This window comes from Astatotilapia calliptera, chromosome 1 (assembly GCF_900246225.1).
Source record: "Astatotilapia calliptera chromosome 1, fAstCal1.2, whole genome shotgun sequence".
In the NCBI taxonomy this organism is placed as follows: Eukaryota; Metazoa; Chordata; class Actinopteri; order Cichliformes; family Cichlidae; genus Astatotilapia; species Astatotilapia calliptera.
The window spans coordinates 7,862,621-7,882,900 of record NC_039302.1 but is presented as its reverse complement, the minus strand read 5'-3'; the positions used below and the strand labels follow the sequence as shown (position 1 = coordinate 7,882,900).

Genomic DNA, 20,280 nt, shown 5'->3' with positions numbered 1-20,280 from the left:
CTTCTTTCCAATGTTCTGGAAACAGTTGGCTCCGAGGTGTAATGTCACCATTAGCAGGATGCACCCTGGGTCTCCAAATCCTGGCAGTGGTCCTTTTCTTTTCTTCTCTTCTCAGCAAGACACAGAGTCGACCTGGGAAAAGTTGTCAAACTTACAGAAAAGATGGATTGTGCGTCTTAAAATAGCATTCTCCACCTGTCGGCTAACATTTTCCAGCACGGTCACTGTTGTATTCAGTGATGATAGCCAAGTATCACATGAAGGGGATGCTGTGACCATAAAGCTGCTTAACACAGTTGTGAGCTTCCAAAGCTCTTAAAGGAGCCACAGACGTGCTTTTATAGTTAACAATATAGTATGAGCATTTGAGAGTGATGCTTAACATGTGGAAGCTTTTGAAATGCTGACAGCGATATACCATAGTCGATACTGTAAAATGACACTGCATCCCATGACTGATGAGACAGTGGGATGTTGGCGGTGGCTTTTATAAAATATATATTGCACGTCTTAATTCTACTATTCCTCTTTGTTTACAAGCTTCTTTGTGTAACTCTGGCTGTTTTCATGAACCTCATGAGAACTTTCAGTTGTTTTCATTTTCTTGTTTCCCCTCCCCTATTTTCTGCTTTATATTGAAAGTGAAATCACTAAGGCTTAACATAAGCACAGCTTTATTGAATTTAAATCCATTTTTACCCAGCCACATTTGTGCTTGAGACATAACTGTCCATGGCAAAGTTACTTTAAAAAAAACAACCTTTTTTTGGCTATGAGTAATAAAGCTGTAGGATTTCTTTGAAGAAAACCTCAAGTGCGTTTTTTTTTATATAAATATGTTCATATTTATTATTAGATGTTTACAATCCAAAAGGTACATACACTGTTTCGATAACCAATTAAATATATCAACCGATGTCTCCCACGACCTCGAGCAGTTCATATTCACAGGGCGTGAAACCGGAACTTTCTTTGCAATACGAAATATTTTCTGCCGTTAATCACAAACATACTCACTAATTTCTTTCCCACAAATAACCATTTATTCTTCACACATTTACTGAAAATTACAGTTTATTGAAAGGACACAGAAAGGTCAGATAACACAGATACATGTAGCTAGGAGTTACTACTCAGTGCATGGCACATTCTCAGGGAGACGACCCATTGTGAGTCTTTGGCTCTTTGCCTCTGGAGTGTTAAAGGCAGAAAGAGTGCTGAAATATTAAATGTTGAACAGTTGGCCAGCCAACTTGAGCCTCTATATTTCAAAATGTGGAGGAGTAAATTAACCTTGCTACAATGAGTGACAAACAATATTCTAAGTTGGGTAGTAGTAGTAGTAGTAATAGTAGTGGTAGGAGTACTTTTTTATTTGTCAATTGATATACTTATCACAGGATACAGTGTCAGACCTCACCAGTGCAAAGGGATTTTCTAGAAAGATCACACATTTAGAAAGCAGTGTCCTCACTCGGAACAAAACTCAGATAAGTAAACAACAAATGAACGATCATGAAACAAGTTACCAGTGCCATTGCTACCTTTGAAAAAAATTTCTAAACGCATGCCATTTTACTATGGAGGTTTTTTTAGATGACAGTTTGAAATTTGTTGACAATTCCAGTGTCTCAGCTCTTGCTAACGATGCTGATATGCGCATGTGTGCATGTGTGTCGAAAAAGTGAGTGTGTGTCTGTGTGTGTGTGCATGCGTTTTGTAGAAGTGTGCGAGTATGTGCTCTTAGAAAGATCCTTCAGGCAATGCAGTAGATCTGTGCTCCCGTTGATATGCCGTCCTCTCAGTTGTATTTATGGGGCTTTGTCTTTTTGCTGCTGCCTCCCTCTGCCTCGTCATTGTCGTGTGTGGGCTTTGTGTTGAATTTTCCACTCTGCACTTGGCTCTTTTCCTGTTAGGTTCAGAAGATAAAGAATAATAATGAGGCAAGACTGACACAATGGTGTTCAATAGTAGGCATATGGTGGTTTGTAATCTTAGCAGAAAATACCTCCTAAATCTATATGAAATACAAAGAAAATTTAAACAGTAAAACACGGCAAGTCTTTCATATGATGACTGCTGCTATGCTCCTATATTCAAAGTGCTTCTCTCTACTTGTCCTAGTCCTTATGCTGTCTAGCATCTGTCCTATTTATATGCTACCACAGTTGCATCAGTTGCCTTTGAAAGACTGATAGCTACTGGCCTGCATCAGCCCGTCCTCCCCAAACATAATAATTCACCATAGTGTAATTGCTGGTTGTCACATCCACAGCTACATAGTCACTAAAAAGTGCATTTGGGTAGCTTTTTTGTAAAGTTGCACCAGCAAATTCAAACACACACACACACACACACACACACACACACACACACACACACACACACACACACACACACACACACACACACACACACACACACACACACACACACAAAAAGGCATATATTTATGCTTTTTTTGTGAACAAAAGAACTTCAAAGTGTATCCTGCAGTTTAAACCTGCATATAGGTACTGGGAACCTTTACTAAAAAATCCCAAATTTTTGTAGGTTTTTTGGTATCTTTTTATCCTGGATTGTTTGATTGATTGATTAACAGCTCCCACTGTTGATATGCAGATTAGGGCTGAATCGTCTCCGACATTTGGATCGCAAGGCCTGCTTACTTGTACTCGGGCTTTATCGTCTTTACTTGCAAAACAGAGAGGCTACTCACATGAAACACAGCTACACTGAAAAACTGAAGGTCAAAACTCTGCAGAGTACATTAAGAATTAATCAATTGTACAACTTACTGTGTAACAGTGACACAGTTATACAAATCACAACTCAACTGAACCCATGATATACGCTCGGGTTCTATGCTAATATCAGAATAAACTCTTTTGTTCCATCACCACATATTTTAATGCTTGTTTAAAGTGGGTTTGGCCAATTTTAGACACGAATATCAAAGTATTTGTTTCCATAGTGTTTTTAAATTTGGGATAAAGAGGGTTTTTTTTTTTATGTGGACATGAAAAGCACCTCAGCTTGGTATCTTACGTTCCCCTGACTCACAGGAGTGATTAGCATGCTTCAGTTCACATAGTTTTTGACAATTCAGTGACTTTGTTCCTAGACTTGAGGAATCCTTTGACAACTTTTTTTAAGTGTTAAATCTAGCAACTTTTTTTGATAAACAACTGGGCATACTGCTTTGTTCTTGCTCTCCATCCACAGGCATTGTTCTGTTCTATTCTGTTTAGTGGCAGTAAACACTAAACAGAACTGTATTATATTTGCATGCTGTTATTTAGTCTAAATCTGTGTATTGTGTGAAAAAAAAAAGAAGAAAAACATTCTCTTGTCTCTAATTTTCTCATTGTGATATTATTTTGACTTATGTGTATTAATTTTGTCAGATGACTTCTAGCTGTAAAATAGAACACACGTCCTCAGCCAGTCATGTTCAGTCTCTTAGGATAGAAAATGCCATATCTGAGAATGGCTAATAAAAGGAGAAGATTAGGATGGGGAAAACATAGAGAGTGGGCAGGAGGTAAAGTGTTATGGACTAAGCTTAAGGTGTTTGGGTCAAATAGAAGATTGAGAGTAGGAAATGAAAAAATGCTGGAGGTGTGCTTGACATCTGTCAAGAATGGTGGAGAAATGTGTTGCTCTGCTGGTGATAAATTGCCAGATTGATTACCAGCAAAGAGATGGGATAATGGGATCTTGAACAAGAAAAGCTACCACTCCATTTTGCAATGTCATGTCATACCCTGTTAGCACCACTTGATTGCAACCAATTTCCCGCTACAACAAGACAATGACCCAATGCCCAACTCTGAACTATGCAAAAACCATTTCAAGAAGAGCCTGTAAGCTGGCATTTTGTCTATAGTACAGTGGCTAGCATGGATCTCTGAGCTTTTGTGGAAACAGGTTGTCTGCATGCAAGAATTGGCCATCAAACCAATCATTTTGGAGGTGCTTTGACAGACTTATAGCATGCATAAAAATGCTTCTTCATAATTATCATATTGTATTCATAGACAGATAGATAAATATTTTAGTTTTTTTTTTTTCAAACTTTGATTCAAAGCACTTTTGAAAGAATCATATATCTGATCCAGTGGATGAGAATCAATCATGCTTCCTTTCATCTGTTCATCTGCAGGCATGATTCCTCACTTAATGCACTCTTGTGATTTCTTTCCACCCACTTTGATGTCAAGATTGGGATTTTTTACTGTGTATATCTTATTTTTCACCACCAAGAACTCTCTTAAGAACATCCAGTAGTTTTAGTTGACGGTCGATTTTTGGAAAAACTTTCAAGAGCTTTGTCAGTAGCAGAACTATGAATGTCACCCTACAAGCAGACATTCATAGTTTTGCTTTAAAGCCAATGTGGCCAACAATATGGCTGACGGACAGAAAAAAAATCTGAAATAATGTTTCCACCTTTTTGAATTTATTCTGATTCATCCTGACTCTGTACTTAATAATAAACAACCATACGACAATATATTTACATTGCATGGAGATTGTGAGATTTTTATTTATTTATTTATTTTTGTCTTGTACCCCGCCTCTCGCCCTATGACAGCTGGGATAGGCTCCAGCGCCCCCCGCGACCCTGAAAAGGATAAGCGGAAGCGAATGGATGGATGGATGGATGGATATTTATTTTTGCCTACAGATACATCCAACAGAAAAATCAGTAGCTATATAATACTTTAAAACACACCACTAAACACATACCACTGATTGAATAACATCATTATTAGCAAACTAGGTGAAAGCAGAAGGAATTCTTTGGAAGCCTAAAACATATTTTTGCTAATGTTTACTTCACTTTGAATCATAAACAGTAGCTGTTTATTTGAATGACTGCATAGCTGCCTTACTTGATTTTTATCATTTCCTTATCACCCTTTGTGATTTTTATATTCCAGCTGGCGTGCTTCCACTTGCACATTTTTAATGAATTCAGGAATGTCAGACACAAACATTACTCATGCTGTGGTACTTCTGAAATATGCTCTGTTGCTTAAGAATGTCAACATGTGCTAAAATGGTATGAAGTTATATGTTTGACCTATAGGAACACAGAAAAGAAAAAGAAAATGAACCAACTTTTTTTTTTCAATGAATTTATTGATGTGTTTAAACATAATCTGAAATTTAGATACATTGTATTAAGTTTAAATGGCACACTTTTGCAATTTTTTTTAAATATTGCTCTGTCACTCTGTGCATGACGAGGCCACATCAGTCTGCCAGAGGAGGCTAAGTCAATAATAATAATAGATTGCATTTATACACAATTTACAATTCATTCACTCTCACATTCATACACTGGTGGAGGTAGCTACAGCTGGCATATCGCGCCATTGGCCGCTCTGGCCATCACCAGTAGGCGGTAGGTGAAGTGTCTTGCCAGAGACAGAGACTGTCCGAGCCGGGGCTTGAACCGGCAACCTTCCGGTTACAAGACGGCCTGCCAATACTTTGAGCCACTATCGCCCTATAGATAAGGATTGTGCAATATAGCTCACCTAAAGTGTTTCCTTGTTTTTCTTTTTCATAACTACTGCGGCGTTGTACCAAACACAACAGGTACAAGACTGTAAATACTTTTTCTTTCAAAAACATCTGAACATAAGGAGAAATGACACTTGGGTTCTCAGTTGCCACAAATCGAACATGAAAACGCGTAATGAAGGTGGAGAAGTGACAGAAATACGGAGCACCTAAATGCAGATTGATCCACTGAGACTGGAATGCAAATTACTACTAATCAAACTGTTTACTACACCATGTATGGCAAGTGCTGTGCAAGAGGGATAAAAACTGACAGAAGGAAAATAGTCTATTGTACATTTGGTACTGCAACACAATATGAAAATTTCGCAATTAGTGATCTAAGAAGGATCATAACTATATAACCATTACGTCTTACAATGTCATTAGACCGACCTGATGGTGATGGCTGAAAACCTTGCTACTGTTTTCCTGCATTTCTTCTTTTTCAAAGAAAACAATACTAGGATTAAAAATGTACTTTGTGCCCTAACAAGGATTTCTTTTTGCAGTTACATTTTTTTGCCTTGGGGAATTCTTCTGACTCCCCTAACAAGTAACATCCTAGATTAAGTTCACTACATTAAATCGAAATCGAAATAGCATTACATCTCATAATGCTATAAATCAGGGACATAGTCCAAAGCGTTGCTACACAAGAAAACACTTGTTAAACTTTCACAGAATATCTCTCTGGCACAAAATAAACCTGAGAAGTCAAATAAGCCCATTTGTCTCCTTTGCAATATTCTTGTATTTGTTTGCAAATACTCTGCGTGTCTAAAAATGGATTGCTGCCACTTGGAATGCAAGACAGTTGCTCAGTTACACAGTATTGCACTGCATTGAAATGAGATGCATTGTTTTGCTGTACCATCTGCCACCACCAAACAGGTGTGACTCAATTCAATAATAGGATGAGGGAGGCAGTTAAGCATGGACTTTGACAGGACATTGAATATCACATACTGTAGGTGACATTGGCACACTGAATAATAGATTTTTATGGATTGGTTGCTTTTTTTCTCCACTTTTTTAGGAATGTGATGTAGATGTTGTGTGTCTCGCTTGTGTCTTGATGAATCATCAACTGTGTTTCATTTGATGTCTTTGGGATGTACTTCATTATATACAGAGCTAAATCAGTTTGTTTAGTTAGTAGTTGTCAGGAAGGATGTCGTCACAATGTGTCAGCTACATCTGTGTTGCCTTTCTTTCCATATTGTCGTTTGAAAATGGCTTGTCATGCCATCTGTTTGATTACACTGCAGGATAATCCAAAAATTATTGTCAAAAGCTATGACAGGGTAAAAGCTGCTACACTATCTTGTCATAAACTATGTAATTATATCATATATGTATTTCACTTGCTAGTAAAATGGTAAATGGCCTGTATTTATATAGCGCTTTACTAGTCCCTAAGGACCCCAAAGCGCTTTACAAATCCAGTCATCCACCCATTCACACACACATTCACACACTGGTGATGGCAAGCCACATTGTAGCCACAGCCACCCTGGGGCGCACTGACAGAGGCATTGTGAAATGAAAGTGCATTGTATACAGTCAGATTCATTAATATTTGGACATAATTGAACAATATCCTCTGAAAATGGTAGACTCTAGATAAAAAAAAGATGACTGTAGTTTTAATACAGTACTTTTGTTAAAGCTGAATTTTTGCACTTCAAACACATCTTGGCTTTTAGGGTGAGGGTGATAGGGCTCTCTACACCAGCGGTCCCCAACCCCCGGGCCTCGGACCGGTACCGGTCCGTGACTCGTTTGGTACCGGGCCGCGAGAGTTGAGGCTCAGGTGTGAAAGCGTTATTTTGTTATCGTTTTTATCGCTAACTTGGTTTTCCTGGGTCTTTTCACGTGTGTTATGAATAAATCTTCTTTTTTTGGTACCAGTACTAGTTTTATTTTGTTGTATTTATCCGCGACACCTTAAAGGCCGGTCCGTGAAAATATTGTCGGGCATAAACCGGTCCGTGGCACAAAAAGGTTGGGGACCGCTGCTCTACACCACTGTGATGGTGCACAAGGGCAAAATATTAAGAATTGTGTTATTTTGCAAAAGACTTGACTGGTCTTTGACCAAATTTTAAACACGTATGCCTTCGATATAAAGAAAATGGCATTAGGACTGAAATTGAATGAATTAACTTTTAAATGGATAAACCAATAAAATAAACTAACATAAAACTTCACTGTACTAATGAAAAATATGTCAGCATATAAATTCATATTTTCATATAAATCCCGTGACACACACCTGCTGTTGCTCTGGTAGCTTTCTGCTTTCTGGAGCTGATTCCTCCGTCTGATTCTGGAAGCAGTCACTCCCAGTCTAGGAGAACAATATGAGGACAATATGAGATGATGATGAGATGAGGAATACTTTATTTACCCAGTCAGCCTAACTTTATTTTTTCATTACAGTAACTAAAATGATGATGAAAAAAATATACCTCTTTGCCAGACAGATATATTGTATTACATAGGGTGATAAGCTGATGTAGCAGTGTACAGTGTCCCAGCTTTATGTATTCAGTGAAAACAGATAAATAAACTCACATCAGTCAAATTCATAAACCTCTTATTTTTACAAATAAGCTTCAAGGAATCACTGACTTCAACAACCACAGAGTAAGCAGAGTAAGCTGCTTATCTTATTCTCATTATGAAAGAAACGTAGCCTTATATGTGCACTTTAAATGTTTAAAAGTATTTATTTATTAGTCAATTAACATTTTATTATTCAAAATATAAAGAGCTTGGTTGTTAAAAAAGAGAAAGCAGTTATTTGAAGCTGCTGATTGTTGAAAATGAATGATTGTTGTAATCTATAATAAGTACTAAAATAGTAATTATTTACACCAACTGTGATGTTTTTGTTAGTGCTGCCAGCATTAATTTTGTTAAAATGACGTTAACGCCATAACTGCATTAATGCGCTCCCCGTGCATGGGGGTGCATGGCGTCAACGTGTTAGCGTGATTAGCTCGTAAACACGATGACGCCCTGCAGCCCCACTCATGCACGATCCACGCTAACTCGCTAACGGAGATTTGCCGCATCAATGCAGTTATGGAGTTAACGTCATTTTAACAAGATTAGCGCTGACAGCAGTACTTTTTGTATTAGCTGAATGTCAATCCTGTCTATAAAACATAGGTAATTTGTTAAAGTATAGCAAGGCCATCACATTTCATTTTCAAACCAGGGACACACTGCAAGCTACACATGCTCATATAAATTGTCTTTCTTCATTTCCTCCCCGCCCACAGAGAGAAAAGGACAAGGGGGAAAAGCAGCAATGATCATGGGCAAACACGAGTCTCTGTTTCAAATATGTCTCCTCTTATCTGTATCAGCATGTTTCTCCCTTTTCACGCCCCTGCCAAAATTATATAATCAATTATGAGACGCCAGTGAACATTGTTTTTGGCACAATTTCATTAAGGAACAATCTCTTTGACACAGTTTCCACACAGGGCAATTTCCTTCCAGGGCAGCACTCCTCACTATTCCCCTGTCTCCTGTAGTCTATCAACTTATGCCTGTAATAGTTCTTGATAGCCACTTGTCAAAAATCCTTACAGGCTCTGTTTACTTCCTCTGCTTCTTCGGAGCCTCTTGATTTTGACATTGTTGGAAGCAGTCTTTTGGAGCCTCCCTCATAGCTGACTGCTCACAGTTGCCCGGACCTTGGAGAAGCAAGTCTCTTGTCTGAGGTACCAAAGTCCTTCATGAAAAAAATCTGAACAGGAGAGGTCAGTGACTGCTCCACGCTCTCCTTCCTCAATAACTGCTGTCAAAGTGTCAATGAGGCTCTGAGTGAAGAGCTCTTTGAAGTGTGAATGTGCAAATTTTGTGATCACTGCAACTACAGTACTTTCCCATGCAATAACAGGTCAAATGAACGCACTACCTTGTTAGTGAGTTTCAAGGATGTAACAAAAAACATTTTCTTTCTCAATTAATCTTTAAGGTATTTTTGTATTCATTATTTTGCTTAAATTTACTTAAACCGATGTACAGACATGTCTTACAGCCCAAATCATGATTTCAGAATTGCATTTTGATTGACCCATAGTTCAGTATGAATATCCAGTTTAAAATGACAAACAAAAAGAAAAGCACCAAATCAATACTGCCAGTTTATTCAACTCATTAAAATGGACTTCTTATGCTCATTTACAAATGCACATTTATATGGGACTCTATTCAAGAAGATTTGCACGATTCACAGATAAAAATAATCCTTATTGATTTTTTACTGGGCCTTGCCGCACTAGCTCAGTTCATCCACTGCCTGAAACAAGTTGTTTTAGCTCCCTTGCACGCATTGAACCAAACTTTCTCAAAACAAACTCCCTGTTATGAATTGAAGGTTTGAACTGAAGGTGGATCAGACGTCTGTGCTCATAGCTAAACCTCCGTGACTGAGGGATAAAGGCAATAAGTGGGCTGATAACAGCATGTACCCATCTGGGCTGGTTAGTACAGGGCAAAACAGCATTGATCATGAAGGATCCCCACAAAGGTACAAGGGCCATCTAACTTACAATTACCTGATTCTCCACAACATGAAAGCTCTTCTAAACCATCACAGGAACCAAACCGAGAAGTCATTTTAGTCAACAAATGAGCATAGCTTAGAAAGCCTATGACTCAATACGCCACACATCGATATTGCTTGGCACAAGGCAACACTAGTAGTACACTACTGATGTTCAACAGGAACTCAGCGGGGCTGTGGAAGACCACTGGCAATCACAGAAGTCATAATCAAGAGTGGAATACACCAAAGTGATGCACTGTTAACACTACTGTTCTGCATTGGCTTCAATCCCCTAACACAGCATATTGCTAAAAGTAGAAGTGGAGTGATCATCAGTCATCAGCTACATCCTGTACAGGGAAGACATCAGCAGTGAGTCATCCCTGTGACATGGATCGACTCACTGATCCATGTCACTAAGATCTACGAGGATATTGGGATCTCATTTGGACTGGATAAAAAAGGTAATCTAGACTGAAGGGATGGAGCTATAAAGAGTCAAGTGAGTTAAGCATGTAGGACCGATAACAAAGAAAAACATAATAGGTCACCTTCAATCTCCAAAGCAATGTAAAACTGTGTTATTAGTCTTCATGCAGCACATGGTGTTCCTTTAGTAATGTCTAATTTCATTAAACCAAATTACTGCTGAGCTACACCAAAACTCCTAACTAAAGATGCATCATTTAGTTGAAACTTGTTGCAGACCTTCTATAAGATTTTGTAATTCATGAACCCACTAAGGACAATTGGAGCAAAAGCGAGTTCTTTGACTTTTGATGAGGGACTTGAGTATGAATTTAGTGAACAATTGAAAGTCAGATTAGAGAGGCCACTGTATTTTAATTACTCTAAAGGCTCACCTTTTCCATCTGGCACTCTTTGGCTCCACCATTCTCTCTCCTTATGACACTGACGTTCATGGGTGATTTACTGGCAGTGACAATTCTCTGAACTTTGGAGATATCCTGCAGAGGAAAACAGAAATATAAACTTGGGGTTAAAAACACATGAGCAAATAGGTTCTTGAAATTCTTCAAAACCTAGTAGTTCTAATACATATATGTTTATTTCATATTTAAACATATATTTTATTTGTGTATTTATGTTCAATTTAATTTATTACAGGATAAAACAAACAAAAGTTTCTCATTTTTCCAAAACGTAGGTCATATTTAATATTGCATGGTTGTTCATTTTGTAAGTTAGAGTTCTATTTAGATTAAAATAGATAATAAATCTGATGCACTGTGTAATTTAAGTTTTTAAGTGTTCATATGTACAGTAACTGGATACCATCATACTTGCATAGTATTGTTAGGATCAGAATATGTTATGACACTAAATAAATAAATAAATACACAGCTTTTACCAATCTTTCTGAGGTCTCAGATGTTGGACCTTCAAACAAGAATACCACTGATGTCTGTACAGAAATACACAGACCACCTCAGAGTGAGAAGTAGTTGCAGTTCAGAAGGTAGATTTGGGATTTAATACTATGAGACCTGCACATGATCAACAATGATGTTTCAGTGAAGTGACCCACTGCAAACAGAGCCAAAGCAATTCTGAGATAGAGGAAGGAAAACAAGACGGACAGTCAGAGATGAAAAGGTTTTCTCGGGAGGTAGTAGAGCAATCCATATCGCTACCACCTGAAATGATGTCTGCATAGAAAACATGACTTTTTCAAGGTTGATGCACTTTAAAATCAGTAGTGCTTGAGTCCAAAAGGCAAAAACACACAAAAACAAGCAAAAAAGTAAAATAAAAGTAAATAAAAATTGATAGGGGTTTCTGGAGAGTTACATGACAGTCATCATTTTGCTATTGAACAGAGGAATTCATTCAAATACTGACAAATAATGGTATGGTCTTATGGGAAATGACTTCTCAGGAAAAAGCAAAAACCTAGACTATAAAAATATTAATGTTCCTCATTATCTCACTAAACTCCTGATGTCATTTCAAATGTGATTTATAGCCTGTTTTTGGATAATATGACTGATCTGGTGAACATTTAAAAATTTTACATACTTGCTTTAAGTAAGAGGCACTTAGAAAAAATTATAAGAAGTGGTTGTGGTTAAAGGAGTAACTAAACAGATAGATAATTTGTTAAAACACAAGTGTAGATTCTTAGCTGTAATTTGAGAGTACAGCACAAATGGCTGTACTCCCTATACATCCCTGTACATCCCCACTTTTCATGGGACAAAATATAATTTGACACTCAAAAGCTTAATGGACAGTTGCAGAGGATTCCATTATTTCTTCAATAATTATGGAGATAAAAGTTCTGGAATTGAAGGAAATGTGGCATTTGGGATCCTTATATGAGGATATGACCATGGATGAATTGCATGGATTCCAGTGACCATGGATCACAGAAGCAGCTGCATTGATTTTATTTGGTGGAGAAAAAAACAAACAGCAACTGAAGATGGCTGCACTAAAGGCAGGGCAAAGCATCACAAATGAGGAAATCCATTCTTTGGTCATGTTCAGGAGATCCATACTTCAGGCAGTGTTTAACAATGATTCCAGTTTATCACTTTATAATAATTTCTTTCACCCCTTGAATAAAAGCTTAGGATCTACACTCGTGTAGATACAGACACCATCTTTTCACTCATCATGCCATTTTGTCTGGTAAGGACCAAGGGTTGAAATATTAATTAGGCTTGTTATACCAGATCTTTCTCCCAAAGTCTGACTGTCTTCTGCAGCTAGTCTTCTGCACAAGACAAGTACACTTTAACTGGGTCAAACGTGGTCTCTTGAGAGCGTAAAGCAAGACAGTTGCAAGATGAACATAAGCAATCTTAACCTGTCAATGTCAAACGCCATTCTTATTGTGTCAGCTGAAGCAACATCTTTTTAGGCAGGTTCAGGAGAACTGACATTACTTGTGGAAGTGACCACATTTGGGTGAACATTTCATACACAATTCCCCAACTTTTGACAGCATCTGTCAGAACCAGCCACACTTTCCATTCTTACCATCTGTTTGTCTCTCCATAAGGCCCCTGACTTTTCAGCAGAGCCTTAGTGCTTAAAAGCAGCAGTTTTCCAAGTAACACTTCATAATAACCACCATTTATAATATTACAATACTACATATCATATTATTTGATAAGTTGTTAAACTTTCATGTTAATTTGATGCTAGCAAACAGTTCTACAACAAATAGATACTAATTAACAAATTATTTCTTATTACCAATTTGAATTGATTAATTTTGTAACGTATTCTGTTATAACGCCACGGACATACATGAGTTATATCATTCTGAAGGCATCTGGATATACATAGAAATATAATTATTGAATTATTAATAAAGCTTGTTGTGATAAAGGTTTCAGTGGTGCTCACTGTGAGCCTGCCTTTAACCAAACATGGAGTGAAATTAAGCAAAAGGTGAAAAGAAAGCTGAACAGTGACTGTTAAAGAACACAAACAAATATGCTGAGTTGTGATTATTTGCAACTATTATTGAGATTAACTTACCTAAGTGGGTTTTTGGCAACATTGTTTGGGTCTTTTTTTTCCTTTTGTAGAACACAAATTTGATTCTATCGCAGTTTTTGGATTGTCAGCTCGCTACTGTCTAGTCTTTGCCTGGGAGAGATGGATATCCTGTATAATTTTTATAGACAAGGAAACAATCATAAAAGTAAATAGTAAGCGCTTAAAGCAGGGCAATGAAATGCCTGATTTTCCTCCAGCCCAGTACTCTGAGCATCTAAGACATCATCTCCCATTACTTTGATGAAAATTGCATACTATCAGACCACAAGACTTGGCTCTCTCCCCAAGACTGTTAAATATGAAGCAACTTCCACTTCAATCCTGCTGATCTTTGCATCCTCACACTAATGAATCTTTCACCAGCAAGAAGAGCTTTGTGTGTGTGTGTGTGTGTGTGTGTGTGTGTGTGTGTGTGTGTGTGTGTGTGTGTGTGTGTGTGTCAGGCAGGGTCTGAGAGAGTCTTATCTGTGGTGTCTAACAGAGCTTAAGGCCCATTACGGTAACTCAAACTATGAGCGTGACACTCAAAGTGGTGTCACAGAGTGCTTGAACAAACATCCCTGCACTTAAGCACTTTAGGTTTCACAACACAAAGCAGATTTTAGTATAAATGTGCTGATGAAATTCAAGCATTTGAATATATGTGATCTCTTTGTTGCTATTTTTTGTAATTTTTTACATAATGCAAAGTTATACTGTCCTTGGTCATCCATAGCATTCAGCATACTCTATAGTGTATTTTTCAGAACTATTCACATTTCTTTAATTAACAATAATAATAATAATAGATTGGATTTATATAGCGCTTTTCAAGGCACCCAAAGCGCTTTACAATACCACTATTCATTCACTCTCACATTCATACACTGGTGGAGCCAAGCTACGGTTGTAGCCACAGCTGCCCTGGGGCAGACTGACAGAAGCGAGGCTGCCATATCGCGCCATCGGCCCCTCTGGCCAACACCAGTAGGCAAGTAGGGTAAAGTGTCTTGCCCAGGGACACAACGACCAGGACAGAGAGCCCAGGGATCGAACCAGCGACCTTCCGGTTACAGATGCGATTCCCAACCCCCTGAGCCACAGTCGCCCAAAGATACACTATTTAAGGTATTTAGGACAGATCTATTTTGTAGACATTCCTAAATTAATCAACAGTACACCATTATGCTGTCAGTGTACTCTGCTGTAAGGAACTGTTTTTAAACTTATCATACTAATGAGTTGGCCCTGACACAATTAAGTTGCTTTTCATTAGACTTGTTTTCTTTCTGAGTGGGTCAGAATCACACAATTGCCAGGCATCCCTAGAATGACCCGTCCCATAACAGAAACCTGTTTAAATACTCAAGTGCATTAGCACTTGGTTTCCTGTAGGATATGCCTATAGTAACTAATGCCTATACCTTGATAGTGTAGCAGGTCTTTTTAATGTTTTTATTATTTTATTTTAATGTATTCTTCTTATTTAGAGCAGAGCTGGATTGATATTGCAAAGAACCTCATTGGTAATGAGCACCAGCATGTAAATGTGACCATCCCCAGGAAGTTTTACAAAGTTTTGTTCGAGTCGGACACTGGCGCCACCAGGCCCTCTGACCACCACCAGTAGGCAACGGGTGAAGTGTCTTGCCCAAGGACACAACGACCAAGCCAGGGCTCGAACGGGCAACCTTCCGATTACAAGGCGAACTCCCAACTCTTGAGCCACAATCGCCCAAACATTCAAATTTGGTTGGTTGTTTAATAACAGATTGTCTCTTGGAGTGACACATGTTTCTGCTTTACATGGATTAAAAGATTAAAAGTTGAGGAAATGAAAGACTTGAAACAGCTGCAAAACAGCAGGGATCCCTTCTAGAATAAGTTATTTTATGTATTGCACTTCTAAGCTACAATAAGACAATCTTATACATGCCTCAAAACTACAAAAGAACCTAGGGTAAAATAAATAACAATTACACTAACCAAGTGATTTCATGCTGTTAGATACAACAATGAGGAATACTAAATTATTCTTAGTGCTAAGTTCTCGACATTTGTCTCCTCAGCTGTGGAACATTTGGCTCTTTTATGCCCTGTAAGTGCTACTGTATGTGTTTTTTTTCTTATTGCGTAATATGAGTTAAATTTGGCATTGAATTAAATGGGATCTGACCCACCTCTACATATACAGGCGGGGTGGACAGATGGAGCACCCCAGTAATTTTCACTGTGAGGGCACGCTGAGATTTATCAGACAGCCCGTCAAGTGTACAACAGCAACAGGAGATAATGAAGCCAGCAACTGCTCACAAGTGAAGTGCTGCTATTTCTATGCTAATGAAGGGGGAAGTAAAAACTTCATTAGCATAAAAAAATCAACCCACACCTTTCTTGAAATTCCTGTACTTGTCTTTTCTTTTGTATGATGCTGATTTTGCTCCTGTACTTGAATGTACTGGGCTGTATGTTTGAAAGGCAGATATGGGCGAATGCATAGTCAGATGAGATCCTTTTGTTTTGACCAAGGAGGGTGTAAACAGGAAGTGTCAATTATAGAATCTTGTTTTATATGATGCCACAGCAAAGGTACTGCAATGGCACTGGCGTGGATGGTATTACTCAAGCATGATTAAAAAAAAATCCTCTAAGTGGCATGTCAAATCTCTTAGGCACCCACGATAGAGACACAGAGTAAATTGTGACTGCTTTGAGGAGAGAAAAGCCTCTTAAAGCCAGAATTGCTCACCAGTATCATGGCAGATAAGACACAGCAGCGCTGTGGCCGACTTGATGATTTCAAAGTGACTGCAGCGACTGCTTTTCAGAAATCAGAACTAGCACAATCTCTGATTGAAGTTGACATGACTGCTTGATAGGGGGTAAAACAGCTATGGGTAATAAAAAAGTATATTTTCAAGAAATAAAAGCGATCTGTATATTCAGCTGTATGTGATTTATATATCTTTTGGGGGTTTTTTCTTGTGCACAGAGCCACAAAAATACTTGTAGGAATGTTTAAAGAACAAAATACAACTGCACTTTGACACTTGTCATTAGTCTTAAAATGTGGTTCAGTAGGAAAACAAGACACAATATCCTCACCGAAAGCATAATCTTACTTGTAGAATGAATCCTCTTGGAAGTCACCTTGTTTTACTCCTAAAAAGGATTAAATCCTGAGCCCTTAGTTGAGTCTGCTGTGACCCTGACTTTAAGAGGCTCCAAACAAAGACTGTGTCACATTGAGTTAATAATTTTCATATAGAACAAGTCCAACATCCAAAAAACTCCCGTAAAGCCCTAAAATAGTAGTGTTTCTCTTCAAAATCTATAGAACAGAATACAAAGACTGACATAACTATTTAGACTGCCGCTTGATTTAGACATGTTATTATTCTGAACAACCTCTGGAAGTGTGTTTGCCCAACTGTTATATTTGGTAGTAATTATTTCCTGTGCTATTTCTCTCTAGAGAGTGATACTCGGGGCATCAGATTGACAAATAGCCACTTGAAAAGAAGGTAATAATCGCCTAACTCTTAAATTCATATTGCAGACAGTGCATTATGCGTGCTCTGATGTGCGGTGAGGTGAATATTTTGGCATAGAGTTATATTCCATGATGTCACTAAGTTCCTGTGTGAAATGAATTTCAATTTGAAAGTGTTTACACAAAGGGAAGAGGCAAAAAACTGCAGCCAGCTTTATCTTATCTGGAAAGTCAGAGGGAAAATTATACTGCACCATTACAGAAGCATATCCCAAATCCAACTTTCTTTCCACTTTACTTTTGGCTCTGCAAAGCAAACTTATCTAATTTTTATCCTACTTTTCTGAAGAAACGGTAATATTTGTGTTCGGACTGACAATCAAACTGATTGCATACTGTAAGACAAAGTCTAAGCCATTTTCATTACATACAGATACACTACATGGACTGTACTGTAAATCAACATATCACAGTGGGGAAAATACTGATTTGATCCCCTGTTTTTCTATAAGATGGCAGTCTGGTGACTGACTAGGCCACTCCATAACCTAAACGTGCGTCTTTTTTTGCTCCTCCAAACACAGTGGGATACAAAAGAGCTTGACTGTGGTTTCATTTGACCACAGCACTTTCTCCCAAGCCTTCTCTGAATCATTTAGATGTTCACTGGCAAACTTCAGACTTGCCTTCTTGAACAGAGGACCTTGCTGGCACTGCAAGATTTCAATCCATCATGGCGTAGTGAGGGACTATCTGCCTTCAGATCGTTAACAAGCTCCTCGCATGTAGTTTTGAGCTGACCCACTACCTTCCTCACAATCATCTTCACCCCATGAGGCACGATCTTGCAGAGACGTTCAGACAAAGGGCATTTTAAATTTATTCCATTTCTAAATAATCACACCAGCAGTTGTCCTCTTATTATCAAGCTTCTGCTGATGGTCTGGTAGCCCATTCTAGCCTTGTGCAGGCCAGATGGGCACATAGCCAATCTGTGGGAGACAGAATTCTGACTGAGTTGTGGGGGATCAAATACTTATTTTACTCACTGAAGTGCAAATTTGTAATTTGCAACTTTTATGGGAAGTGTTTTTATTTCTTGGATTTCTGATTGATAATCTCTCTCTCTTTATTAAAACAAAACTACCATAAGAATAGGGACTGTTCAATTCCTCGAAAGTGAGCAAACTTACAAATTCTGCAGAGGATCAAATAATTATATCCCCCAGTGTATATCTACAGGAAACCCATGCAACAACTGATGTAACTAATAAGACTGAAAAAACCCCAAACCCAAACAACAATTGCACTTTCCTTTACTTGGCATGTTGCAGGGCACTATTATTTTGCATACTGTCTCTCTGACACAGTCTGGTGATGTACTTAAATGGAGCACAGCCATTGTTAATGGTATTAATTACACCTGCGACTTTCCTGATATGGCAAGTCAAAATGTCAGCTGTGAAAAAGGCCCATTGGTCATGCTTCTGGTAACATGAAAGGGCCGTAGAATTACATTTTGTATTCAGCCTGAATTATTCATTCAAGACTACTGTGAATGAAGCTGCCTTGGGACAAAATCGTTCCAACAATGCAATCAGCCATGATTAGAACATGGCTCCATGTTACAAATGTTGTTGCTCTGATTTCTTTTGATTATAGGTGTAAAAACTACTAGCACCATTACCTCATTAGAAGACTGTGATTCTGGTTGAATTATAATAGCAAAAGTGGAAGCTTAAAATATACTTTCAAGACCATGTTGTACTAAAATCTGTTTTGAAAGTCTCAGAGTAGCACAGATAGTTGATCTAGCAGTTTGATTTTATAACTTCTGTCAGGACTGAATTCATATCAAAACATAAAAGAACAACTGACAAAGATCAGGGTTGATTAGCATCAAAATCAGGAAAAAAAAAAGAAAATATGAAAAGAATAATAATAATGTTTTTGTAAGTGCAAGTTTCCTCACCAGACGATGTAAAATGCAAGCAATTAAATGCAGTAATTTTTCATATAGATTTCTTATATATGACTTCCCATAATTAGGTATTTGTGTTTCTTAGTGTAATAGTGTTCTTGACTGTTTTAATGTTTTTTGAGGGAGTTTAAAATCAAGAAAAGTAAACATGCACTAGTAAAAATTAAAAGTAGGATACTGAAAGTTGGCACTATTAATCATTCCAGCAATGAGGATGGATAATAATGGTAATAATGATAATAATGGTAATGGATAATAGTAGGGGAAAAGATCTGCAAATGTGAAGGAACTTGTTGAACTTGGAACTAGCATATGTACAGAGTAGGATTTTCAAGAAATTTGATACTCACACACAATTGATATTAAAAATTGTTAAAGGGTAGGATACTAATTTGTAACAGTATGACAGCAACGGTGCAATCTTCACCTCTTCTACATGACACACTGCAGGTGCCTGCACACCGCCCCTCCCCTCACTATCAGCTGAACAAATGAAGAGTAGCACAACAAATCTGGCAAAGCATCTTAACGACTGACATCCCGGTGTTAATGAAGAATTTTGAGAAGATTTGCATCACTTAAGTATTAAACAGTTATAATAAATCTTGACCAGTGCACACATTGACGTTAGCCATTTAAATACTATTAGCCATCTGTTAAGTTATCATTAAAGTAGCAGCTAGTGACTATGGCTAATAATAAAACACAAGGTTAATGTTGGAGTTAGGCAGCAAACATTATCAGTATAGCCCATCTGCAACTTTAATAGATGGTATTAACTTAGCTGGACAACTCAATGCTGTAGTATTGTTTTAATTTTTAGATGTTTATTTCTTAAGTTGTATTTTACAATATCTAGTTCATCTTTTTGAAAAACATTAAATAAAATAAAGGAGCTCTGCAATGAATTCTGAATTACCTTGGCATGTGGCTGTTGAAAGGTGACTCTAGAGCTGTTGATGAGCGATGAGTATCTGAACAAGTGGGTGGGGGAGGTGGGAAATCTGTGACTGCTGCTGGGCTGGTTGTGCAGGACGGCTGAGAAGCAGATGTGAACTGTGTCCTTCAACGCCTTCATCTGAGACTCCTGTCCCCAAACAAGATTACACACAAACAAGACGGTTTCTGAATCACTCACACTGCCTTGCA

The 20,280-nt window shown here is 38.0% G+C and overlaps 1 protein-coding gene across 3 annotated transcripts in view; it reads right to left on the bottom strand.

Annotated features, from left to right (window-relative positions):
- Nucleotides 1–1,020: 1,020 nt before the first annotated feature.
- luzp2 (leucine zipper protein 2) overlaps nt 1,021–20,280 on the bottom strand; it is a 152,228-nt gene continuing 132,968 nt past the window's right edge. For all 3 annotated transcript variants that reach the window (XM_026161611.1, XM_026161602.1, XM_026161616.1), the window contains 4 exons: nt 20,051–20,218; nt 11,008–11,112; nt 7,853–7,927; nt 1,021–1,909 (listed from right to left, as the gene is read on the bottom strand). In XM_026161611.1, the coding sequence (XP_026017396.1) occupies nt 1,802–1,909; nt 7,853–7,927; nt 11,008–11,112; nt 20,051–20,218 (456 nt within the window). In that variant the 3' untranslated portion in view covers nt 1,021–1,801. The remainder of the gene's footprint in view (nt 1,910–7,852; nt 7,928–11,007; nt 11,113–20,050; nt 20,219–20,280) is intronic.